The sequence below is a fragment of the Ambystoma mexicanum genome, chromosome 14 (genome assembly GCF_040938575.1).
Source record: "Ambystoma mexicanum isolate Mex_15411 chromosome 14, UKY_AmexF1_1, whole genome shotgun sequence".
In the NCBI taxonomy this organism is placed as follows: Eukaryota; Metazoa; Chordata; class Amphibia; order Caudata; family Ambystomatidae; genus Ambystoma; species Ambystoma mexicanum.
In genome coordinates this window covers 606,312,564-606,340,511 of record NC_090940.1, presented here as the reverse complement: position 1 = coordinate 606,340,511, position 27,948 = coordinate 606,312,564, and the positions used below count along the sequence as shown (strand labels likewise).

General features: G+C 48.9%; 1 protein-coding gene across 1 annotated transcript; it reads left to right on the top strand.

Annotated features, from left to right (window-relative positions):
* Positions 1 to 3,973: 3,973 nt before the first annotated feature.
* Positions 3,974 to 27,948, top strand: LOC138527007 (alpha-1-antitrypsin-like). Its single transcript, XM_069637989.1, has 5 exons — positions 3,974 to 4,053; positions 9,944 to 10,669; positions 14,927 to 15,197; positions 15,711 to 15,864; positions 27,693 to 27,948. Exons 2-5 carry the CDS (start codon positions 9,964 to 9,966, stop codon positions 27,882 to 27,884), a joined length of 1,323 nt encoding a protein of 440 aa, XP_069494090.1. The 5' UTR covers positions 3,974 to 4,053; positions 9,944 to 9,963; the 3' UTR covers positions 27,885 to 27,948.

Sequence of the window (27,948 nt, the reverse complement as noted above, 5' to 3'; positions counted from 1 at the left end):
GCACTAACCCCTTCCCCTGCCCCCTGGCACTTCTCCCCTTCCCAGTTACCTGCAAATGCGCGATCTGAATGGCACAAGGCCTAGTAAGATCGCTATTTCGTCCTCCTTTGTTTCCACCTCCTTGTCTTGTGACGCCTAGAAACACTTGTGCACAGGTGCGTTATAAATGCCACATCATATCATATTCTAAAGGGGACCTGCACTGCACTCCAGCAGGCAGTCCTGACTCCAGTCTTCATGGGACGCCCATTGAGAACTCGGACTTTATCAGGCCAATTCGAACCTAAACCAACGGTGACCCACAGGTGACCTTGGGATTAATGGTTACGTGCTTGTAAACCATCCCCCTTAAGAACTTGGGACGTTCTACAGTTCGTCTTGCTTCTCACTGTGCAGAACTGTTGAGCTACTTGCAACAAGATATACAAAGCAATAACTCGACCTGTGCTCAGTGACTCTGCAAGATTTGAAACTGAGACTTTTCTACTGCATATTCTGTGAAGTTCGGAGGAAATTGATAGGGAGTGAAAAGAAATCCCAATATATATATATATATATATATATATATATATATATATATATATATATATATATATATATATATATATATATATATATATATATATATATCCTCGATGCATTTCCTGTAGCACTGCCCTACTGGCACCACCCTACCAACATAACCGTGTATGCGTGCGGGTGGCAGTAGGTGGCTGGCACTGTATGTCTGTGTATGTTTTTGTTGGCAGTATTATTAAACCCTACTTTATATTGTCTGGAGCGTTTGCCTGTTTGAGTAAATGGACCCGCTTCTGTGTAGGCATTGCTGAAGTCCTATTATGTAACAATGTTACTCAGTTGCTGCTCCACTGCTGAAAGTATAATCGCCAGTGCTTGGCCATTTCTACCAATATGTGAGCCAGGGGGAGCCTTGGGAATCCCTTGCCCAGTCTGTATCACTACTCTTCTTGAACCCAGCACCTGGTCTGTGTTGATAGCGCCTAACAGCCACCCATGAGAATTTTAGCTTGACTTCCTAGAGGCGAGGTCTGCGGTCATCCCTGGAACCATGTGCAAGGTTGAGTGAATCAATAAGCAGTCTGGCTCCAACGTAGTCATGCGTGGAACCGCTGTGAGGCGCTAGCTACCCTGCCTGTCCAACATGGCATCCCACAATGCACCGATATATACTTAGTGTGATATAACAAATATTGCATGCTGTAATTATTAAACCCACAATTGCCAAAACAACACCCGACATGCTCCCAACCTTTAGCACCTGGAGAAAGGTGGCAGTAATGACTCCCAGGTGAGGTGAAAGGAGCCATAGCTACAGCCAAAGGACCCCCCCCCAGCCTTCTAACGCAACAAAGATCCGCACACAGCCAGCAGGTGGTCCTCTTTGAAGGAAAGGGGCGCGAGCTGCAGGATGCGATGGGGATCCAGCCTCAGCATCCGACCATGCACATGGGGACTGGCGGACTGGGGGGGAGGGGGGGGGTTAGGTCAGCTGATCACCTTGTGTGCTATGCTGACATTGGAGAGGGACCTTCAAAGTCACACCCACCTCTGCACAGCCATATCTTTTTTTTTTGTTTTTTGTGCAGAGCATGTCGGGGCCCACCTTCTCGAGTGTGCATGGTGCACGGCATGTCGCAGCCCATCTTCTCGAGTGTGCATGGTGCACGGCATATCGCGGCCCACCTTCTCGAGTGTGCATGGTGCACGGCATGTCGCGACAAACCTTCTCGAGTGTGCTTGGTGCACGGCATGTCGCGGCACACTTTCTCGAGTGTGCATGGTGCACGGCATGCTGCGGCCCACCTTCTCGAGTGTGCATGGTGCACGGCATGCCGCGGCCCACTTTCTCGAGTGTGCATGGTGCACGGCATGCCGCGGCCCACTTTCTCGAGTGTGCATGGTGCACGGCATGTCTCGGCCCACTTTCTCGAGTGTGCATGGTGCACTGCATGTCGCGGCCCACTTTCTCGAGTGTGCATGGTGCACGGCATATCGCGGACCACCTTCCGAGTGTGCATGGTGCACGGCATGTCGCGGCCCATCTTCTCGAGTGTGCATGGTGCACGGCATGTCGCGGCCCACCTTCTCGAGTGTGCATGGTGCATGGCATGCCGCGGCCCACTTTCTCGAGTGTGCATGGTGCACGGCATGTCGCGGCACACCTTCTCGAGTGTGCATGGTGCACGGCATGTCTCGGCCCACCTTCTCGAGTGTGCATGGTGCACGGCATGTCGCGGCCCACCTTCTCGAGTGTGCATGGTGCACGGCATGTCGCGGCACACCTTCTCGAGTGTGCACGGTGCACGGCATGTCGCGGCACACCTTCTCGAGTGTGCACGGTGCACGGCATGTCGCGGCCCACCTTCTCGAGTGTGCATGGTGCACGGCATGTCGCGGCACACCTTCTCGAGTGTGCATGGTGCACGGCATGTCGCGGCCCACCTTCTCGAGTGTGCTTGGTGCACGGCATGTCGCGGACCATCTTCTCGAGTGTGTATGGTGCACGGCATGTCTCGGCCCACCTTCTCGAGTGTGCATGGTGCACGGCCTGTCTCGGCCCCCTTCTCGAGTGTGCATGGTGCACGGCATGTCGCGGACCATCTTCTCGAGTGTGCATGGTGCACGGCATGTCGCGGCACACCTCGAGTGTGCATGGTGCACGGCATGTCGCGGCCCGCCTTCTCGAGTGTGCATGGTGCACGGCATGTCGCGGCCCACCTTCTCGAGTGTGCTTGGTGCACGGCATGCTGCGGCACACCTTCTCGAGTGTGCATGGTGCACGGCATGTCGCGGCACACCTTCTCGAGTGTGCATGGTGCACGGCATGTCGCGGCACACCTTCTCGAGTGTGCACCTTCTCGAGCGTGCATGGTGCACGGCATGTCGCGGCACACCTTCTTGAGTGTGCATGGTGCACGGCATGTCGCGGCACACCTTCTCGAGTGTGCATGGTGCAGGGCATGTCGCGGCACACCTTCTCGAGTGTGCATGGTGCACGGCATGTCGCGGACCATCTTCTCGAGTGTGCATGGTGCACGGCATGTCTCGGCCCACCTTCTTGAGTGTGCATGGGCCATGGCATGTCGCGGCCCACCTTCTCGAGTGTGCATGGTGCACGGCATGTCGCGGCCCACCTTCTCGAGTGTGCATGGTGCACGGCATGTCGCGGCCCTACTCGTAGCGTGGGGCCAGACACGTTACCAACCCACACTCGGCGTAAACGCTGCTAAACGGCCCCGCAATAGATTGGTCAAACGTCCCCTCTTTATTTCCCTGCTTGGAAATTGGCAGTTTCGCTCTTGGGACATACGATGGCTGAGATTTTTTGTTGAATGCACCCCAAAGGGCAGGCTTGCGCTCTAACTCTTCTGGGCCACAAACACCCCTCTTTTGAACTTTCCACTGTTGGTCTGTAGGCCCAGCTGAAGATGTGTGGGGACCCGTTTCAACATGATGGTTGGGGCCCCCCTTGCTTAGAGCGGGAAACCGTTTGAGGCCTCTCCATTAGGATGTAGATAAAGAAATACAGCCAAGGGTTAATAGCCGCTGATTATCACTGGGCGGCCAGCCAGCAGGGAGCTGAACCACTAAATGCCCACTGAAAGGCTATAAATCAGTGTCAGCAAGCGGCTGATAACACTTCTCTATACTCCCTGGGGCCAGAAGGGCTACCGAGCACTGCAAAGCCCCATAACGAATGAAATCTAGAAGGGAATATACGGCCGTGTTGTAAGAATGCTGCCTGGCAACAAAGGGGACACACTGAGGGTGCTATCAACTGAATGGGTTGAAAGGCCCTGTCGCCGTCCCGTCAGTCCAGGCCTTTAGCTGACATGCATACGTGCACTGCGGCCCACGTCAAGGATCGCCCTGTTTGCTCTGCGCGAGTGCGATAAACGACGTGCGCTGTGGGGTTAATGGTTAGCAAGTCTCGCTGTGGGCGGTACACTTCCGGTCTCTGAAGGTATATAGAGCCCGCGCCCTGGCCATTCAGAGACCAGGTGAAGCCAGGCGGGGCTCTCGGTGAATTGCGTAAGCACTGCTTTTCTTTTGCTTTGAATGTTACATTTCGCTGAATGCTGTGCGTGTGTGCATTTAGGAAGGTTGTTGATGATAAGTCTACCGTGACAGCACTTAGAAGGGGGGGATCTGGTATACAGCGCTGGGCCAGTAAGCGGAGTACGAACATCTCACGCTGCAGTAAATTGCATCATGAAGCAGTAGATTGGATGGAATGGGCGATTCTACAAACGTACGGTTGGCAGCATGGATAATAATATCCTGAAGTCATCCTTGCCCACGTTACCCATTCCATTCGGGAGTCCTTAGACCAGTCCTGGTAGTAAATTTGCAGTCCGCCACGTGTAGTCCTCGTCCTCAATATAAACCCCGGACCACAGGTCCCAGAATGCAAAGTAAAACACAGTACTAGGTCTGTTGGCGCGTATGTATCACTTTCTCATATTGTGCTCCAGTGCCGCTAAGCTAAGTAATAAGGACTGTTCTGTGTGTTTGCCTCTATGTCGGATGGGATGGTTATTGTGCATTTGTTAGGCGCTTGTCATGTTAGGCGCTTGTCTTCTGTTTCAAAGCGCTGAAACACAACGAATGTTGAAAAAAACGAATCAAAACAACGAAATTCAGCAAAAACTTCCTTGAACCCGAAGGTGCATTTTTTCGTTTAAAAACAAACCAGTCTCAAAAGGCCAGGGTGGTGGTTAGATGTCTGGATATGAGCGGTAAGGGAGGGTCACTCGCTCACAATGGCTTAAGCCTGTGCTTCACAAGCTGGAATCGCAAGCATTGCCGACCTAGCCGTTCATTCATCCATTGAATCGGGGAATCACAGCGAGTGCTGCAGCGCCTACACGAAGGAGGAGGAGGAATCGGGCGTACACTGCCGTGTGAAAAGGTGGTACGGGCGATGTTGGGTGGTGGTTGGGGTTTTATTCGCCAATTTACTGTCCGTGGCCAGGTTCGTCCCTCTGGCCATTCCCTGCACAGATCACACCCTCCTTCTGGGATCTCTTTGAAACAGCTCCATCAAGCAGAGGCATTCAGCTTGCTTCTGTGGCAGGCCTGCCAGTGTTATTTCAAAGCAGTCCTCTAAGAGGGCTTGGGGCTCGATTCATAGCTTTTTTTGCCTGGTTCAAAGTGATTTTGCAGTGCTGAAAAGTGTGATTGCACCGCCGACACCAACCCTGATTCATGGAACTGTGCACATTGTATTTTTGCATTGCATAGACAGTGCATAGTCATTTTTGCAGTACAAAATGACTTTGCACTGCAAAAATACATTTTGCACAGTTCCATGAATCGGGGTTTGTGTCGGCAGTGCAAAGTCCCTTTGAACTAGCAAAAAAGTTCCATGAATCGGGCCCAAATTGCAGCTGAAAATGGGCTACTGGTCTACTAAAAATCTCTTAATCTGGTGCGCCTTGGGCCATGTCATTTATAAGCAGTACGTGTGTCCTGGCATCTCTTCCTTGCACTTAAGCCATTTTAAAAACTAGGATGGGCAAAGCCAGCAGTTTTAGCTTCTGTATAGGCAGTAGATGGGGATTAGCCCTCCCAAAGCCACCCTTGCACCCAACCCACAAGAAACCCATATCCACTCAACAACTATTGCACTACTTTCGCATCAGTCCTCCCAACAACCCCCCTCATCATAGCTAGAGCACGGTGGAAGCCAACCACCGGATGTGGCAACCATCCTGAAGTACACCCGGACCATAGCTGTTCACCCCTGCTTCCGCCCCACGCCCCCACCACTGCCGTACTCCCGCCCTGACATTCCCAAACCTCACAGCAGCCCACACTCCCAAAACTCGGAAAATGTACAAATACTGGTCCTCCGACCACCCTACTGCCCAACCACTATATACCTCACCCTAGGGGTGTCACTCCCTTGCCACTACCAAGCATACGCATGTGATGTGGCGTACGTTCATCACCCCTTCGCGCACCCCAGTAAAACCTCATGCATGCACCCTCCATGTCCTCTGCTGTATCACCTGCACCGCATCCAGTTCCTGGCTCTTTCACCTGCACTGTGTTAGGAAAGACTTCATAAAATATATAATTTTCCCTCCATGTGGCAACCCCCAAACTTTTTGTTGATGTTTTACACCCTGATGTAGACTTTGCCAGAGAAGCGCAGCCTTCCACCGCACTCCTCTGGACTTTCGCTCAATTCTTATGGGGAAACTGATATGCCCTTAAGACAGTCAGTACTGGGAGACTTCGTTTTCCTTAGTACTTTACTCATGTTGCAGCTTTTGTGCAACATGAAACAAGAGTGCACTGTAACTTACTTTACCAAGCTCTTGGGTCTCTAGTCATTCCAAAGGCCATAGAACCTCTCGCTGGACTTATTATGAAGTGTGTCACGGACAGGACTGGTGGCAGCTATCATTTCTCTTGTCTTTTGAACCCTTTTATGGCATGTTATCCGCGCTTACCGCGTTTGGCACGAGTAAGTGGCCTGGCTCCAAAATGGCCATGCCACGAGGTTCTTTGTCCTGTCCTCTGACCGTCTTGCCCCTTCACCTAGGTCGAGCTGACCGTCCTTATTTGGTCATTCACTTTTCCGCGAAACACAACACTTTCGCGGGCTTCTGCATGCCTGGTGTGTATGCCTCCAGGGTGTGGCCTGGGATGTCTGGTCCCAATACACATCCTGGGTGCCGGAGAGTCTGGAGTGTCCTGAATGCTTGGGACAACCGTGGTCGGTGATAGGTCCATGTATGGTGTGAGTGTTTGTGAGCAGATCTCCCATTGGGTCCTCTCCATTTTGGCACGAAGGGAACTTTGGATAAGAGGAGGCTGAAAACACCACTACCATGTCGATCTCCTGAGTTCACACCGAATGAAGGAGAAGGAGCCAAGTATCCTGCAACAACAAGCTGAGTCGAGGAACCACTGGTGACCCACTGAAGGTTTGGCACCCTGAGCCGCTGTCGTCCTGTGAGACCCCTCTGCATCTCATCGTCCTAGAAGGTCTGCAAAGGCGCTTCGACCCATTAGAATAGTGGGAACAACTATTCTCGGCACCTTCATCAAACCCTGCAAGTAAACCTCTTTGGAAGGGTCCCTGGGCTAACCAGTGGGCTGACCATCTTATGCAGGACGTTTTGCTCTGGCACCGCCGCCGTTTCGGGGAAGCCCTCGAAACTTGGTCTACTGCTTGTTCTGCATCCACGGCACCCTCACACCGAATTTCGTACACTTGGCATTCCCAGGTCTGAAGTGAGATGAGTGCGCCCTGCCCAGAGTAAACGCGGTTGCCGTGTTGCCCTGCTGCGGTAACAACCTGTGCACGTCCGCTGCATTTGGGACACCCTCGACCCTGCATCATGCTACACAGAATCTACACGGTGTCGAGACGTCCTGATCATCGCAGCTGAACCTGCCAGCAACGTGAACTGAACTGGAGAAGTTTGGGTCTGCCTGCGTCAGGGATGGTGAGTAGTCCATACCCCAACCAGTGGCCCCTCGCGCAGGAGCCTGTTTCTTTTCTACTGCTGTTGCGAAATAGGGACTCACACTCGCCCTGCCTCTGCCCACAAGTGGAGGCCTTGTAGGAGTAGTGGGGACTCATTCTTCATCGCTTCATTCACCTTCCTGAACTGCCCGAGATCCTTGAAGAGACCCTATGTTGTAAATTGGCACAAGCACGTGCAGGTACTTTTGAGCATAAGGCTCCTCTCTTCGTAGGGCTCGGACTTCCTCCTAGTTAGGTGTATTTCTGATGTCGAACTGGGTTGATTACTTGCACTGCCTGTTTTCCTCCCCATCTAGGTGGTCTACATATTATATGCCCCTAACTCCTTAGACCCGTTCGGTCTTGTGTGTGTGTATATATATATATATATATAATTTGTAATTGGAGTAATTTGTAAGTGGCCCTGATTTGTGTGCTCATTGAGGTCTTTCAGTCACCCTCACACCTCTTGAGACTTAGTCTTGACCGCCGCCATCGCTACCCTGATTGATCTGGCTTGTCCAGGGGTTACCCTGTTCCAAGAAACTAGGCTGGCCTTCTGAACCTCTGCCCTCCAGGTCTGAGTTCAGAAATCCATCTTAATACACCGCATCTAGTTTCTGGCTCTTTCACCTGCACCGCATCTACTTTCTGGCTCTTTCACCTGCACTGCATCTAGTTCCTGGCTCTTTCACCTGCACCGCATCTAGTTCCTGGCTCTTTCACCTGCACCGCATCTAGTTCCTGGCTCTTTCACCTGCACCGCATCTAGTTCCTGGCTCTTTCACCTGCACCGCATCTAGTTCCTGGCTCTTTCACCTGCACCGCATCTAGTTCCTGGCTCTTTCACCTGCACCGCATCTAGTTCCTGGCTCTTTCACCTGCACCGCATCTAGTTCCTGGCTCTTTCACCTGCACCGCATCTAGTTCCTGGCTCTTTCACCTGCACCGCATCTAGTTTCTGGGTCTTTTGCTTGCATCGCATCTAGTTTCTGGGTCTTTCTTGGGCAGGACTGATATGTAGTGGAAATTTCTCTTCTGTGAAAGGATGGTGAGCTAAAGACTCTGGTTGAGACTCTAACCCGGGATGTAGGCCGGTAGACGAGAAACTCACAGAATCCCCCCCTTGTTCTTTCACCTGCACTGCACTCTAGTTTCTGGCTTTTACCTGCACCACATAGTTCTTAGCTCTTCACCCTGCAGCTAATTCCTGTTTTTTTCACCTGCACTGCATCTAGTTCTTGGCTCTTCGACCGGCACTGCACTCTGGTGGCTGGCTCTTCGACCGGCACTGCACTCTGGTGGCTGGCTCTTTGACTGGCACGTATTTTAAGCAAAGAAAAGGACAATTACCCCAGTTCTCAAACTCGATTTCTTAAGAATAGTGCACCATCAAGGACTTGCAAAAAATCCTAATCTATGTAATTAGGAAACAATGAAGTCTATTCAATAATTTACCCACATCCAAAGAATTATAAAAATATATTTTCCATTAATTTGAACTCATTAAACATAATCTAAAAAACCAGGGGGTTTCTCAATTGCAGACATTCTAAAAACAATTTTACTTCATAAACAAGTGAGGTTAGTACGTGGAAATGTTTTTTTCAAAGTTTGCGTAAAATCAAATAGCGTAGGGAAAAACAAAAACTTTGTACTTACTATTGCACAATCATAAGGAGGGTAATAGCAGAGATATATAGTTCATCCAACTCTGTCAGTAAGGCTTTTGGTATTTGGAGCCTGTATGATGGTCGACATATGTTTTGGTGTGTTGCATTTGATAAGACACTGGCACTGTATCAAGTCCATGGCTCTTTCACCTGCACCGCATCTAGTGGCTGGCTCTTTCACCTGCACCGCATCTAGTGGCTGGCTCTTTCACCGGCACCGCATCTAGTGGCTGGCTCTTTCACCGGCACCGCATCTAGTGGCTGGCTCTTTCACCGGCGCCGCATCTAGTGGCTGGCTCTTTCACCGGCACCGCATCTAGTGGCTGGCTCTTTCACCGGCGCCGCATCTAGTGGCTGGCTCTTTCACCGGCGCCGCATCTAGTGGCTGGCTCTTTCACCGGCGCCGCATCTCACTGGCGCCGCATCTGGTAATTGCCAGTTTCCCATGAGCTCTTGCTCCCCACCCTGTTCACTATAGACCCAGACCATTAAGTTTCTATACCCATATCCGCTGGACCAGCAGCTCACCACCTTTACAGACTTACGATGCGATAATAACAAGACATAGTCCTGGCAAATTTGATGGAGTAGTTCTGATAAGTGAATGTTTCGGGAAACTATATAGCAACTAGTGAAACACGAGAACATCCTTTACAAGAGATGAAATGTTGCGCATCAAGGTGCGGTTGTGTTTGCGTTCTTTTCTGGACTAGAGACTAATTGTATGGACATTTTTACATTTGCTTGCCACTCCTTGTTTTTACAGAAAACTCCCAAAGAAAGAAAATGAGGTCTGCCCTCTACCTCTGCTTACTTGCCTCGGCGCTTTATGGGCTAGTCATCTGTGACCATCATGAAGGCCACCAGGACCAAGGAAAGGGAGGGCAGCCCGGCCACTCTGGTCATGATCACCACCGCCATCATCATCATCACCACGGTGGGAAAGAACATGACCACAAACCTCACGGAAGCGACAACATGACCTGCCACAAAATTGCACCCGCCCTCTCTGAATTTGCCTTCAGTATGTTTCGCGAAGCCGCAGCGGCAGGCGACTCGCACAATGTCTTCTTCTCGCCTGTGAGCATTGGCACGGCCTTCGCCATGCTGTCCCTGGGGGCCAAAGGTGCCACGCGGAGCCAGATCTTGGAGGGCCTGGGCTTCAACCTGACAAAGCTTCCGCTGGCTGGTGTCCACGAGGGCTTCAACCACCTCATCCACAGGCTGAACGACCCCAGCAGCGACCTGAAACTCAGTACAGGGAACACCCTCTTCATCCGGCAGGGATTCAAACTCCTGCAGAACTTCCTAGATGCGGCCAAGGACGAATATGCGGCCGACGCCTTCTCAAGCAATTTCCAGAATGAAGCCGAAGCTATAAAACAGATCAACGATTACGTGGCGAACAAAACGAATGGGAAAATTGTCGACTTACTCAAGAGCCTGGACCCAGACACTAAACTAGTTCTCATCAACCACATTTTCTTCAGAGGTAAAAACAGAACGTGACACTGTCTGGGTTGGACTACAACTCCCATCAGCTTTGGCCAGACTGGTCAATGGTGAGGGATATCGGGAGACGAAGGCTATGGGTCTGCAAACTTTGGCCCTCCATATGTTTTGGACCACCACTCCCATCAGCCGTAGAAAGCATAGTCAATGGTGCAGGATCATGGGAGTCGCAGTCTAAGACATTTGCAGAGTTGCATGTTACAGACCTCCGTCTAGGGTTTCATGACCCATATAAATATCCTTAAGTATTTCTGTTGAGATTACTGCCCTCATACAGTAAACTGAATTCCATTGGTGTTTATCACTTTAAAATGTTGCATACGACTTTAGACTCACTATACCCACCGGTAACAAGCACTGGCAAAGCCGATAGGTTTTGACTGTCAGTACAGCCTCAAATTCACCAAAAAACTGCAGGCCAAGATCAAAGGACACAAATACAACAGAAACCTAAGAAGTTCAGTAATCTTTACAATACTTGACACAAACCAGGCACACACTTTCAACACAGAAATAGTTGAACACAAGAAAACACTGCCCTGTTAAGCCTCATGGGCTGGTTTCATTAACTCTGCAGCAAAGTAAACCTATAGCAATTCGAGGCACACATACTGCTCACTTTTAAGCAACATCCAGTGCCAGAAACCTACAAACTCGAGGGTCCAAATTGAAATTCGAGGCGCAGGAGCTGGAAGTAGCTTCCTGGTATCAGAAATTTCCTTGGACCCGGAGTGGGCTCTCCTGAACCAGGAGCTATTGAAGTGCCATGAATGAGTTCTCTGGATGGCGTCTATTTAATGGACGAATACACAATACATTCATATGTGCACAAGAAGAATGCAAAATGGAGAGATTGAACAAATATGTTTGTTCAGGAGTTTAAAATTGGGGATGCACATGTCACAGCAGCCACTGGGAAATGCACGAAAGGTTGTGGAACTGGCTCTTTTCCACACTGTGGCATGCACCCACACATGCAACTGCCACCATAAACCCCTTTCTTCTTCTATGTTGCTCTTTAGGTTGCTCGTTGCACTGTTTCTGTTTGTTTTGCAGCTGCCACTCATTTTGCCACTTCCTAACTTTACCGCTAGTGCCACCTATTTTTCTGCAACGGCACCTTACTCTCTCTTTCTGCTTCTGCAGAATGAGGAGCCAATAGATGTTTTGCCACAAATCTAACTTCTGCATGAAAACGATACTTTGTGTCCGGTACACGTGACCATCATGCTTCAAATATCTTCAACAGGTTTCCTAGCACAAACATCCACAACACATAAAATGAATGTTGGCTATGTATACTAGGCCTTGCAAATTCTTAAAAATCCCACAAGACCTGTAGGGAGAGTTCCTTAGTTTACATACTCGACCTAAGAGAAATGCACTTGCCCCAAGGTGACTGGTGACCAAATATTTACCAGAGATTTTTGTAAAATGGTGCATGTCGCCATAAGCACATTTCATATTTCGTGCAATTCTGTCAAGTATGCAGAGTGAAACTTGTATTTGCCATTTACTGCAAACAAAGTGTGTTTGCAGTAAATTAAAAATACATTTCTAACAACCCCATAATCGCCAGCAAGGTTGAGTATCATGCACATGGTAGTTGGCCTTCATAAAAACTACTTGCCAATGCTAGTGGGCTGGTAGACTTTGCGAGCCCTGTATATCATACGCATACAATGTATGTTGGCTATGTATATTTGTGTGGCACTAGAGGGCTTGGGGAGCCAAACATATCTCCTGCTAGCTTGCTGGCGCCAAGCTAACCAGGCACTTCCAAGCTAAATAGCTCCCAGCAATTTCAAACTCTGAAACTATTAAAATACATTTTTATATAGTGCCTTAATCTAAAGCGCTTTACATAGGACATATTTACATTATACTGTTATTACCCAAACAAAATTTCTACTGAGAAGGATGAAAGGCTGTGTTGCTGGAATTTTAGCCTGCGACCTGCAGATCAAACACAGATCACAGCAACAAGCGTTTAACCCCCTGAGTCGTCTTACCAGCATTTATTAATGTGCCTTTACAGGATTACATGCTACATCCCCCACAGAGGCAAATGCTTCTCTGCCCTTGCTTAATATTCTTTCAGATAGTCTGCTTACATTTCAGTTCTATAAATTAGAAACCAAGGAAAAGGCTAACTTTGTGCATTCCCTATACTTCTGCGACAGGGAACTGCAACCTTTGGCTCTCCAGATGTTTTGAACTCCCATCCACCCAAGCCAGCAAGGGGCGGGATCATGGGGGGTTGTAATCGAAAATCATCTGCTGAGCCAAAGGTCGGAGAACACTGATGATTATTATTATTATGGAATTTAATAATCGCGGACCCGGCTTCGAGAAGCACCAGAAAGCTTTATAGAGGTATACAACATTACAGATGCATAACGCAGCACTTTACAGCGCTATACACCAATACAGATGCATAACTCAGCACTTTACAGCGCTATACACCAATACAGATGCATAACGCAGCACTTTACAGCGCTATACACCAATACAGATGCATAATGCAGCACTTTACAGAGCTATACACCAATACAGATGCATAACAGAGCACCTTACAGAGCTATACACCAATACAGATGCATAACACAGCACTTTACAGAGCTATACACCAATACAGATGCATAACGCAGCACCTTACAGAGCTATACACCAATACAGATGCATAACGCAGCACCTTACAGAGCTATACACCAATACAGATGCATAACGCAGCACCTTGCAGAGGTATGCAACATTACAGATGCATAACGCAGCGCTTTAGAGGTATACACCAATACAAATGCATAACGGAGCGCTTTACAGAGGTATACAACATTACAGATGCATAACGGAGCGCTTTGCAGAGGTATGCAACATTACAGATGCATAACGCAGCACTTTACAGAGGTATACAACATTACAGATGCATAACGGAGCACTTTGCAGAGGTATACAACATTACAGATGCATAACGCAGCGCTTTAGAGGTATACACCAATACAAATGCATAACGGAGCGCTTTACACAGGTATACAACATTACAGATGCATAACGGAGCACTTTGCAGAGGTATACAACATTACAGATGCATAACGGAGCGCTTTGCAGAGGTATGCAACATTACAGATGCATAACGCAGCGCTTTACAGAGGTATGCAACATTACAGATGCATAATGGAGCACTTTGAAGAGGTATGCAACATTACAGATGCATAACGGAGCGCTTTACAGAGGTATGCAACATTACAGATGCATAATGGAGCACTTTGAAGAGGTATGCAACATTACAGATGCATAACGGAGCGCTTTACAGAGGTATACAACATTACAGATGCATAACGGAGCACTTTGCAGAGGTATACAACATTACAGATGCATAACGCAGCGCTTTAGAGGTATACACCAATACAAATGCATAACGGAGCGCTTTACAGAGGTATACAACATTACAGATGCATAACGGAGCGCTTTACAGAGGTATACAAGATTACAGATGCATAACGGAGCGCTTTACAGAGGTATGCAACATTACAGATGCATAATGGAGCGCTTTACAGAGGTAACAACAGAACAGGTACTGCAGGGGTGGGACACAGGAGGGGAACAAATTGTTGCAAATTCCTAATACACTATAAAAAAAGAGAGCTTCAAGGTGTTCGCTCATTAATTCTTACTTTGGGGAGCACAAATAACCCCAAACCGATTCAACTGCAGGACATATAGGGGCTGATTCATGGACCGTTTTCCTGTGGGATTGCGCCATTATAAAACAATTCCATGAATAAGGCTTACTAAGACACAGGAGAGGAGGCCATCACTTAATTCCGTTTTCTATTTTCCTGATTTTAAGACTTAGGGCTGTAAGGTTACCAGATGAAGCCAAGTCACCGGGGGCACCATACTCCAGTCCTGGCCTTTGATATTATTTGATTTTACTCCATTGTAGGGACCCAAGACTACAACTCCTAGAGTGCAATTGATAGAATGAAAGCCCAGGACTGGGACATTGGGTCATCTGGTAAAGTGTTACTCTAAAGTTGACGTGTCGGGTGCGTGCAGTAACTTCTAAAGAGCGAAGAAAAACAGCAATACTTAATGGAGTCTCCGTTAGAAATGTGGCATAGCTTCCTTTTCTGTTGAAGAAACGAGAGCTGGTCGTACTATGCGAACCACTCTCTCGGTTTACAGTGCTTAGTGTTGCGCAATTACAGCTGTGTTTCCTTTTTCTTCTTTTGAGGACAATGGGAGAACCCGTTTCGTGTGCAAATGACAAAAGAAGGCGACTTCCACGTGGATGCCAACACCACAGTCAAGGTGCCCATGATGCGGCGCACTGGGATGTACAGCCTGACGCGCGACCAGGCGCTTTCCTGCACCGTGCTAAAGATGCCCTACAAAGGAGGCGCTTCGGCCATGTTCATCCTGCCGGATGCGGGCAAAATGAAGCAGGTGCAGGACGCGCTGTCCGTGGAGACCATCCGGAAATGGCTGCCTGCTTTAGAGCGCAGGTAAATCCATGCTCGCAGCTGTGCAAGTGTCGTACCGTTTGCTTGGCCGACGATTCTCCATGCAAATGCCCTTGTGCCCGGCGCGCTATATACATGAACAAAATACAAAGAAGCAACCCCCAGCGTCCGGAGTCGATCATTCAAAGGGATTTGCTTATTCATTTCCCAAATATCCTGTGACGGCCTCATTAATGCCTCAAGGCTGACCCGTGTTTCGCGGCAATGGGCACTTCTTCAAGGCAGATTGTGCTATTCTGTCTTTTGTCTACATTGTTTTGACTAATAACTGTGTTTTTTTTGCACAATTGTTTTAATGCTTTTTATAAATTGGGCAACAATGACAGCTATTACCGGTGGGACGAGTCTGGCATGAAGTGCTATATTAAAACAGGATACTATTATATCCAATCTTAAGCAAAATATGTTTGTCAATGGAAAGCAGTGCCTCTTTCCACATGTGTATGAAACATGTATTTTTTATCATTTTGTAATCTTTCTGCTTTGCACCAACAGTCATACATTTGTCAATGTGCAATTGCCAAAGTTCACCATTTCTACCACCATGGATCTGAAGAAGCACCTTGGAAAGTTGGGCATGACTGACGCTTTCTCCGATCAGGCTGACTTCTCTGGGTTCACTGGAGAACGAGATCTGAAAGTATCAAAGGTAAGATGGCTGACCAAGGAACTGTGCGGCTGCTGTGACAGTATGGCCCGCCACAAAGAACCACGCTGGCTCTGATAGCAAGTCCAAGGATGTTTATTGAAATTCTTACAGACAGGATAGCTGTATCTCTTGTGGCAAAGGTATCTGGGCCTAGCAGGGCCTGGGATGTTGGCACCATGGCCGCCCCTCTCTACATTGCCTACCCTGGCCTTATGCCCGCCTCCCTAACCCAGGCGTCCCTAATGGGGGATGTTAGTAGCTCTCGGATCAGTAACCCCTAACTATTGTCTTCTGACTGGGACTAATTCTGTTTTCCCTGAGACGATGGCTACCTGTCTCCCTAGGGGTCTTCCAGGCTTTCCCTAACCTACTTAGTAGTCTTTGGGAATTAGGGTTGGTGCCTTCTTCCACAACCGGTGTTACGTTCACTTCTCTCACACCTGCTCATAGCTGACCCTTCACTATACTTGGTCTCTTTAAGATGTTCTCCTCCCACCACGTCACTGTCCCTCCGGTCTCTCACTCGGCCTTTCCACCTCCACCCTTACTATCCCTTCTATCTCCAAATATCCATCTACCTCCATCACCCCATTCCTCTCTCTCCTGCTATTCATCTTGTTAAAATCTCTGTTCCACTCTACTCCAATAGCTACTCCTATTCTCCCACTCAGTCGCTCTTCCCACTCTCTTGTCTATTATTGTGCCTACTTCGTTGCTCACACTGTCTCGACCCCACACTACTACTACTGTCAGTTTGGTTATCTCTCTGCTCACTATGCGCACTATCGCCCTCTACTACCAACTACCACTCTACTGCCCGTTTCTCTCACCTGCCACTCCCGCTGCCTATCCTGCTGCCTGTCTTTACTCCCAACTACTTCTTACTACCACTGCTGCTACTTCTAGACTACCTGCACTACTTACAGTCTTTGCTCTCGTACACACACAAACACTCCACAGAGCCCTTCCTTATAAAAGCCCCCGCTCTCGCCTCCTCAAGTCTCTCGGACGTCCTCCACCACCTCTCGTCCTCACCCACTAACCAACAATAAAGCATTCACACAGGCCTGCTTAAATACCCCAGCCCCTCCCAAGATTGGCCAACTTACCTTAGCGAATCACCTACCTGGCTCCAGGGAGTGTCACAGGGGAAGGCCATGGGGGGGCGAGAGGGGTCTAAAAAGGGGCTTGTATGCCTGGACCGTGCTCAGGCCCCAGGATGTTGCAGTCTTCCATGGGGCCCTTAAAATAGTAATTACTTCCCTTGTGGTATGGTGGCTAAAAGCCCCTGTGGGGGACCTTTATTCAATAACGAAACCAATCCCTGGTGGCATAGTTGGCAATGGAGAAGGATGGCTAAAATTCCCTGGTGGGCTAGTGCGCAGACAGTCTGCTGGAACCTGCCGGTATTGTGGTTGTTCGTGGCACCTCTTGCTGCCACGTACAACCTTGCTGCGGCCAGTGTTGCCGCGTTTGCGGCCTCCCACCAACCGCCCCTCAATCGTTCCAGCGTCTTCCTGCCAGCTGCGCTTCTCCATCTCTGCAGCTAAGGTGGGGGTGGGGTCTGCCTGTACTCGGGCCCCCATTGGGTTGAGGGGGTCTCCTCCCGACGGGGCCATAGCGCTGGCCCTGTCATATATGGCCGACCATTGCATCTTTTGAGATGCTGGCAGCACACTTTCTTGATCTGATGCTCCCACTCACCAGTGCTCTTCGAGCACCAGTGGAAGAATGGAAGATCTAAGAAGTTCCTCTTATTCTCTAGGTGGCAGACACAAATAAAACATGCGCAAAAGCAATTAAAATGCTAGATTCTTATCCGCCATGGGATTATGCGCTACTGCCGTATGGTCTCTTCTCACTTGGGCTTCAGATCAAGAAGGAAGAAGGATGGTAGTTACCCGAAATTGAGCAAAGCTATCAGAGTTGTTTAGCACATACGATTCATGGCCAAGCTCAATAACACATGTGTCGCTAGCAGGGTGATGCCGCCAAAGACTGATTAGGAAGACCAGTAACAGAGCTGTGGCTACCACCAGGGCGAGGACACACAGGAATGCTTCCAGGTGCTGTGGACACAAAATATTGCAGCAAAAAGGCTGTGGTTTTGCTGCTGCAATCATGTAAAGGATGCGGGGGACACCCCCGCTCCCCTTAAATGGTGTAATGGGGTACACCTTTAACGGGTCAAACCACGGCATTTTTGCTGCTATTGTTTTTGTACTGGTGGCATTTTTGCTGCTATTTTCTTTTTTGTACTGGTGACTTTTGCGTGGCGATTGTATCGCTGCATACCAGAGGAATCATTGGCAAGCTGAATATGTGTGGGAAGCAGGGATATTGCACTGAAGAATCATTGGCAAACTTAATGACGTGTGCGTACCAGGAGGATGACACTGACAACTCATGTGCACGCTGACTAACGTAGGTGCGGGTAGCATCGTGATGACGTAAGAACAAACCTGCGCATGGTCAGTAACAGAACTGTGGGTAGCAGGGTGATGCTGCCAAAGGAATTGGCAAGATACTTAACACAGGTGGGTGTACGAGGGAGGTGACATTGAAGACCTTTTTGAGCAAGCTGAATGACCCAGGGTTGGGCACCAAGGGGTTGGCACTGAAGACCCACGAGCAAGCAGAATAACAGGTTTGGATACCAGGCTGAATGAGGTAGGCATGGGTAGCACAGTGATGGCATCACGATTCATGTGTAAGCTCAATAAAATGGGTGCGGGTAGCAGGCTGGTGACACTGAAGATCCAAGAGCAGGCTGAATGTCAAAGGTGCGGGTAGCAGGCTGGTGACACTGAAGACCCAAGAGGAAGCTGAATGTCAAAGGTGCGGGTAGCAGGCTGATTACACTGAAGACCCAAGAGCAGGTCAAAGGTGCGGGTAGCAGGCTGATTACACTGAAGACCCAAGAGCAGGTCAAAGGTGCGGGTACACTGAAGACCCAAGAGGAAGCTTTATGTCAAAGGCGCGGGTAGCAGGCTGATTACACTGAAGACCCAAGAGCAGGTCAAAGGTGCGGGTACACTGAAGACCCAAGAGGGAGCTGAATGTCAAAGGTGCGGGTAGCAGGCTGATTACACTGAAGACCCAAGAGGAAGCTGAATGTCAAAGGTGCGGGTAGCAGGCTGATTACACTGAAGACCCAAGAGCAGGTCAAAGGTGCGGGTACACTGAAGACCCAAGAGGAAGCTGAATGTCAAAGGTGCGGGTAGCAGGCTGATTACACTGAAGACCCAAGAGGAAGCTGAATGTCAAAGGTGCGGGTAGCAGGCTGATGACACTGAAGACCCAAGAGGAAGCTGAATGTCAAAGGTGCGGGTAGCAGGCTGGTGACACTGAAGACCCAAGAGGAAGCTGAATGTCAAAGGTGCGGGTAGCAGGCTGATGACACTGAAGACCCAAGAGGAAGCTGAATGTCAAAGGTGCGGGTAGCAGGCTGATGACACTGAAGACCCAAGAGGAAGCTGAATGTCAAAGGTGCGGGTAGCAGGCTGATGACACTGAAGACCCAAGAGGAAGCTGAATGTCAAAGGTGCAGGTAGCAGGCTGATGACACTGAAGACCCAAGAGGAAGCTGAATGTCAAAGGTGTGGGTAGCAGACTGATGACAACTGTTACGAGGCTAAGGGTCCTCTAGAACCACTCTAATCCTAAAGTATTGTTTACATGTAACCCAGTCTCACACGCTGTTGCCCATTGGTTCCATGTGCAACGTCCAGTAGACTCCTTACCGTCATGCCTGGACTTGGGATCAGAGTAGGACAGTAGCTGCACGCTGAAAGTCACCAGAGACATGCAGTGTGCTTAATGGGAAGCCTGTTCCTGGCCTACAAAGGAGTGCTGCCTGCAAGGATAACACCGCTGCAAGCACACCCCAACAATCCATTTCATAAAGCATGATGATCGTAAGCAAACCCCGACAATCACATACAGAAGGAATTGATCATCCCAACCAAATTAATTTCTTTATTTTATTTCTTGTAAAGCGCCACATGCCCATGGCCCTCGGGGCGCACAAAAAGGGGACAGACAGACAAGACATGGCAAACATAGAAACTGAGTGCGAAAGACAGTCCGAAAATGAATTCAGATCCCACAGCACTCACTCCAGCCCCCCTCCCCCCAAACTGCACTTGCGCGATCTCAATGCCACTAGGCCTAGTAAGATCGTTGCCTTTTCTCCCTGTTTCCCCTCCCTTGCCTCGTCGCGCCTTGAAACACTTGTGTATAGGCGCGTTATAAATAACATATCATATTGAAAAGTCCTAGAAAGTCAAATCCTCCTGCAAATTCCTGAAGAGGTTAACTCTATGTAAGCAATTGTAGAACGCTTGAGGCAGTCCTACTCGTGCACAAACCCTCACTCCGAAAACGTACTAAACGCAGACACCATACTCAGAAATGATGACTCAAACACTTAGCACGCAGCGATAATATGATAGCTGCGACATTTCAGCTGACAATAGCAAGGATGGTTATAAAAACCACTCCCCATCACAGACGAGCAAGAATCCATCCTCCAGTCCAATAACTCTATGCAGTTTATATGTACATGTCACCTACTAAAGATACATGAACGTACTGCTGGCTTAGGTACTTAACCCTGCGCCTTCCATTATATCGCCTTGGAAACAAGACAAAGCAACACAAGTTCGATCCCCGGGGTCTGCGCTTTAGAAACCTCTGGGTATTAAGCGCATTATAAATGAAGCAGCTAAGACCTATTCCTGTAACGGCGCCTTGGTGCCCCCGGGCTGTGCGAGCGCTTTACAAATGCAAATAAATAAATACATCGCTCAAAAATATAAATGGTGCACAAGGCTGCATACGAACGCCCCATGCGGTTATGGAGTTTACTAAACAGTGGGCGACTAACTGCGGCAAATGGCTCAACGTGTAAAGCGAAGACGTTCCTCCTTTGCTTAAGCGGATTGGGTTGGGCATCTTCACGCTAAACATGTAAGTGAAAAACCACAACCCCGATAATGATCCGGGTTAATTCTCTTCCCTGCTGACGATAGCCCAGTGTTGTAAAGCCTCTTCAGCACTCAAACACAGACCTGCTGTGGAGTCTAGATTAGTCCAGGTAAGGCTTTATTATACAGTATGTACATATTCCAGTTACTCTTATGGTATTTACAGTCGCGTATGGACAGGACCGTATCATAGATGGGTATTAACAGAGGAGCAGCCCCGCCGGCCATCCTATCACCCCAGCTCAGGCCCCAACTGACACTCCTAGAACATTCACTCACAGATCCACATTCCACTGAGCCTCTCATTCATACACCAGCATTCTGATAGCAAGCACTCCAGGCCAGTGACAAGACAAGACTTACAATATAACATCTCTCTTTCATACCAGATGCAACCACAACATGCAACACCCAGCCTGTCGTTAAAGATGGATCTCCAGAATCGCTAACTTCAATGGCCATCAGTACAGTTGTTTTCGCGTGATGCGCCCACCAGGAAAATAGCACGCACCTCACTCCACTTCAGTGTGCGCAGGGAACAATCCTCCTTCACACTGCACAGAAGTATCTTTACATGGATACTATGACATACTATCGGGCTTAAGTCTACCTCCAATGGTTCTTTACTCGAACCTCTCCTCCTCAATCCAGAAGCTCACAGAGAATTCTGGGAGGTGGAAACAGCGAATGCCCAGAACACAACACTACTGCATCGCCAATCCCTGCAGCGGCCTGAGTGATGTCGCCATTATGGGCAAAGGCACCGCAGAGGAACGATCACCTCCATGCAGTGGCATCGCCAGGAATCAAATTTAGGAGGGGCACAGAGTGGGCCAAAGGCAAAAGTGGCACGGCCGCCTATGAAAGCCGCCTATGAAAGGTAATGTGTGACGTCAGAGGCTTTTGTGCACACCAACTACCCACACCCCACTGCACTTCCCCTCCCAGCAGAATGCAGGCACAGAACCATTCAGTGACTAATGGACCATCATTAGCACTTTCGTGGACTACATTCTGATGGGAGGGGCTGCAAGCTGCTCTGCACACTATGTAAGTCGCTGTGCAGAAGCCGGGCAGGAACACCAGAGAAGTGGCGGCTTGTGCTGATGTTCATACTGATGCCAGAATGCATACCAAGATCACTGCTCGCTTTGAGACAAAAGGAGTGTTCGCCGTGTGATATGCAGACATTTGCCTCCTTGAGTGTCACAAATAAACACCACGAACAGAGAACACGGTCACTGCTCGCCTTAGATAGGGGAGCACAAGAGCGGGCCCAGGATTTCAGAGGGGGGCACGGCACCTCCAGTGACGTAGCTGCCTCCACGTCAACTGCCATAAGGGACACAGAGTGCAGCCTCATATTCTCCAGCTGACGATTTGTCTCACAGCCTCGACCATACTCCCCACAAGCTTGCAGCACATGTGGGAATACGTGAGAGAAGCGCTTCTACCTCCAAATGAAATTGAGCAATCTCAAGTTCTGCGGAATGATCATTTTTCCCCAGAGTACACGTGTAGCTGCACGGTAGATGCAATCCTGCGCGAGAAGGGCATGGCAGATTGCCTGTTTTCCCAGCAGCTTTGGGACCACAGCGTCATCGAATTCCCCCATTTCTCAGCATCTGACCTCCTAACGCCTCTTTGCGCTGAAACCCTCTTCTTATCCTGGGCTCAGTGCCACTTTTCGCCATCTACCCGCTCTCACACACAAGTACTCGCTGCACAGATATCTCTCCTTGCCCTAGCTGCAGGACCACATTCTCTGTCCCCTCTCCTTTTCCTTTCGCCCTGGGTGGTGGGACTCGTCTCCTTGGGGGCAGCGGGTCTTTCTCTCCACAGACTCAAGCTCCATTACTGCACCCCCAGCGGCAGTCATCTGTGTTTCTCCCTTTAGGATACATTGACAGGTACCTGTTTTCGCCTTTGACTTCCTCCACAGGGTCTGTTCTGAGACCAACTCGTCGGCAGTATTATAAAGCTGCTGAAAGGTGCAGCAGGGCTCTTATGTAGTTTATTTAGTCACAGGTATCAGGTTTCATCGGTTCCATGTGTTAAAATTGCAGAAAAAAGGCTGTTTACACAAATAATTGCGGCAAAAAGGCTGTGGTTTTGCCGCTGCAATCCATGTAAAGGATGCGGGGGACAACCCACGCTCCACTTAAATGGGATATACCTTGACCGGGTCAAACCACTGCGTTTTTGCCGCAGTTTTTTGTAAAGGCGATTATTTTTGCAGCAATTTTATTACTGCATACCGTTTCATCAAGTCATTAGGTATCAATATCAAGGAGCTAGGATATTATGCAAGAGCCCACTGCCTCCCGCCACCCAGGCTACATCTCCATCCACTGCCTGGGCAAGAACCCCAACCAACATAAACCTTCTACTCCGTCACACAGCATTCCACACTGACATTCCACACCGACATCACCCAGGTGAAACATGCATGCAGGGGTCAAAGACATCCTCTTCTCTTTTGACATCTAACAAACAAACACAAGATACCACACTATCCACCACATTCTAGGGTTGGTGGCATTTACCAAGGGAATGGTGCTATTTGCAAATGCTCCCTTGTTATAAAGTGGAATGCTGGCCAAAAGCAGTTCACTGCACCAAAAAGTACCCTGTGGCCAAGCTAGCACATTTTCAATCCTTGTGTTTGGTTCACAGGCCAGTCCATGGGGTGGGTGGGAGCTGAATATTCACAACTCACGTTTTTTCCTTATGTTCCCCGCCGCACGCACTCTTGGTTCCAGGGACAGATTCCTTATTACGGTCCCCGGATTTCGATACGCGAGGTTTGGTGTTCGGGCATTTTCTGTGGCTGCTGCCAAGCTCTGGAACGCCCTCCCGCTATTCTTGCCATCTACTGTCAACCATCGGGAGTTTCGCCGTTCTTTGAACACCCTGTTATTTTGATAGAATTGCTTGGCTGTTTTGTCCTGTTATCTGAAAGCTCTTTGTAGCGCTAAGATGCCCCTGGGTGGAAGTTGTGCTGTACTTTGTACGAAATGGATAACATAACCAAAAGGGAAGAGGTAAACATTGTCCACAGCTGCCTGAAGCTTCTAAGATATTGTTGCTCTGTTAAAGAGAAGCACAAGTGCTTTCTTTCACTGCACCCATACATCTTCTGCAAGTTTACCCTAAAAGCGGGTGAAAAGGAAGGCCACCTTCTCGAGAAGCGTCAATACAAACCCTTTTCTTCATTATAATAAAATGTTTCAGTAGCGGCTCGATCCGCTGCTGGATAGGACGTATTTTAGTACTCAGGAGGATGGGAATGGTAGAAAAGCCCCCACAGATCCCTGAACCCCCAGGTAAAAGGTGAAGCACGGGCACCTGAGCAAGCAATGTTTCTCCAGGAGGCCTTACTGCAGCCCGACGATATGTGGATGGCGGGCCCGATTTAAGCAGGAGAGGACAGGGGAGTAGAGTAAGAGGGGAATCCTGACACAACCTCGAAGGAAAGTCTCAAAATCCCTAAACCAGCAATGTCAAAGTCCACCGAACCCAACAGCGGAAACCTGGGCGCAATGGGGGACCACTGCCTAGAGGGAGGAGGCCACCAAGATCACAAATGGTCACTCGAGAGCAAGGGTTTAGCAAAATAACCGACCCTAAGGGGAGCAGTCAAGTCTAGGCACTGGGGGATAAATCAGACTAAGATATTTAGGTCCGATAAGGGGAAGAATTTAGGACTGAGGGGGGAGAATGGACACAGAAACGTGAAAGACCCAAGAGGAACAAGTAAGGTGTTCCAGAAGAAGTAACCAGGACGTAGATGTAGATGCGTGAGCTGCAATGCTCCACTGTAAGTGCCGGGTGTAGATTTGTTCATGTGTGCACCCTCCACCCGCATCACTGCAATGACGAAGAGACCAGAATCATGGACTTTGAGGCGTGTGTTATGCCACCTACCATATGATACCGGGTGGGTGACACCGAATAGCAGGGAAACACGGCAAAGGCATCACTGCCCCATACAGATCCGCCACAGACTCCAAGCCCCAGGTCCTGATACAGACTCTGTTACCACCATACAAGCATTATTCAAGAAAGCAGGTGGAGCCTGACAGACTATCCTCAGCCGTAACGGGAATTACTACTGGCGGTAATTTGTGCCAACGAACTGTCACACCTTATTGAGGGCAATGGTGTTAGAAGCATCATTTCTGACAAACCACATCCACTCCATCACTGTGATATGCCAATCTTGACGATCTTTGTGATATGGCTAAACTTTGCAAGCAAAGGCATGCATGAAGGAACACTGACTTTACATCATGACATTGTTATGAGTTTGTGCTTGCAGTCATTATCCATGAGTTTACATCAGTGAAATTGTCAGGAGGCCATGCAGAATGCAAATAACACTACTTCCGGATGGATAGCTAACAGTCTGTTTACACAAGTCAACAAGATGTGGGGGGGGGGGAGGGTTGAGAAACCAAAACAAAAGCCAATTCTTTCAAACTGAGTTTGATACTATGTGGCCTGCTAGAGTTGTTGCTGGTTGCTCAGGGGCCCTCAAACATTTTCTTCTGACCTTGTTCCTCTGTATAGAAAGTTTCTCAGCCAATTGGTCTGTTCCTTGGACCAGTTGCTAATACAACGGCAGCATGTTCATCAGGATGAGGCTAGTCATCACCGAAGTTGCGGCCTTACTTTTACTTGACTCTGTGTTCCCCTTTCATTTAAGTCTCTATTGGACGACTACTCATCCTTCGTTGAAGGGGTCTCATACCTCAGCCTTCCTTCTCAGACTGTCTTGGGCCCATCCGACCTTCGCATACCCTCCTATTCTTTATCGCTAGAGACTTGCCCTCCTTCATGCCAGCTACTGGTTCTTCCACTCTCTCACTCTTTTCCTTTGTCAGCACAACTTCCCACATGAAACCACCACCACCTCCTCCTCTAGTGCTGCCACCAATATCTTTACTCTGGCCACCACCACCTCCTCTATTATTAAAATTACGCTTACTCTGGCCGCCGCCACCTCCTCCTCTATTATTACCATTACCTTCACTCTGGCCACCACCCCCTCCTCTATTTTTACTACTACATTTACTCTGGCCATGTAATTTTCACCTCCTCCGCTGATGCCATCACCTCCACCTCTGTTGGCAGCACTGCTTCCTTCACTTTACTGACACATCCTTCTGTGTAACCATCCCTTCCTCCACTCCATTCTCCACCTCCCCCCCTCTAGTACCTTCTTGTCAATGTTTGTATTGCACTCCACACCTTGCCTCTGCCTGCTGCAAGCTTCTTCAATGACCCACACTGAGCAACAGGGGATGGATGCTTTTGTAATGTGTTCCTCTTCCCCATGGGTGAGCCTTTCCGCACGTGTGTTCCCCTATGCTTGGCAATTGGATGAGGGTTGGGATTGCCTTTTGTCCCTGGCTGCACCTCCAGCTGCTTTGGACGCAAGGAGTTGGACTAACTCTATACATGGACTGTCCGCCACCTTGAATGCTAGTTTTCCTTCAGTAGCCTTCCCAGCTGCTGCCTACATGCTGAGGCGAGGTCTTCTGTATTTCCAGTGTGTGAACGAGAGGATGGAAATACACTTGGTAAGATTTCTGGCCACTTTATTTTCTCATTCACAGTGTGAAAGGTGTTAAAATGGTTGTATACTAATTGACCTTTTCACTGACCTCAATTCAGAAGGTCAATTAGGACATATTTGCGGGGGGAAACCCCCCCGCAACCCAAAACCCCCTGCAACCCCTCCATCCAATCCCTTTATATTATTTATAATCCAAAACATATGTAAAATAATATAAAGGTCAATTAGGACCACTATAATTAAGTCAATTGTGCAAAAGGTCACTTTGGGTAATACTGTTAAAATGGAACCCTGGGCCCTCAGAATGATGACCTCTTGCAGGGGAACAATGGTTGTTCAGCTCGGCCTCCTTTGTCACGCTCTCAGTATTCGGAAAGTCGCGGACTAGCAACACTGTTTGTGGTGCTGTGGATTTCATTGTGAGCCCCACACACTGTGAAATGGGGTCTGTAATGTCTTGTGGGGAGCCGATACTGGCTCGACACACATGCTACCATTGTCCCGCTGAAGAGAACTTGAGTGCAAAGGTGTCCGTTTCTGTGTTGGAGCTTTGGGTCGGCGCATTCCCCTTCATGGAGGGTCTACGTCTTTCCCCTGACACGCGCTGGCCCTGAGCCCATTATCCATTGGCTTATGATATACCCCGCGCCTTAAGTCAGTGTCTGGGTAGTCCCCAGAGTTAGGCACGGCGCCTTGTCACAGAGTACACACCTGTAACCCGTAGCTGTGCAATCTGAGGGGTGTTTCATTAAACAATGCATATTATAGTGGATGCCTTTTCCCCCATATATTTGATGGATCATAATATTTAGACTTAGTTTAAATCTGGCGAGTGGCAGAGAAAACTTTAATTGGGAGGTTAACCGGAAATACAGGTGGTGACTCGTCCACGCAGGTGCTCAGATCAGCTATATCGCTGCAAGCAGTAGACCGGAAGTTGGCGTTTATTGCACACATGCTGAAGTTTTATAAACGTGCTTTTGGTGCTACTTGTGTCTTAAAAAACGTGCACAGTGTTCTATTGGCTGTATATGTGGACCAGAGGAGACGTTATTTAAAGAGAATCAGTAGAAAGGAGCCTTCCACTCGTATGACCACTGACGAGCACGCGGTTGCTAGTGGAGGACTAGGCGTGACCATAAGCGGGCCAAGGCCAACTTTTAACTGTTCCTAATCATTTTCTAACAGCAAGCAATTTGAGATCTGTTTCCATTTAGCCTTCATTTTCCCTAATTCTGTTATTAATGTATATTTTCCAGGCCGTCCACAAGGCAGTGCTGAGCGTGGATGAGAGGGGCACCGAGGCGGCGGGCGCCACTGTCATTGAGATCATGCCGGTGTCATTCCCGCCCCGGTTTGCGATAAACCACCCCTTCTTTATGACGATTTACCACAAGGAAACCAGAAGCACCCTCTTCATGGGGAGAGTTGTTAATCCCAATGCAGCATAGGTTTGCTGTTTCTGGACGTCTTATTGTACGTGAGCATAATAAAGTGACGACGTGGTACACTGTG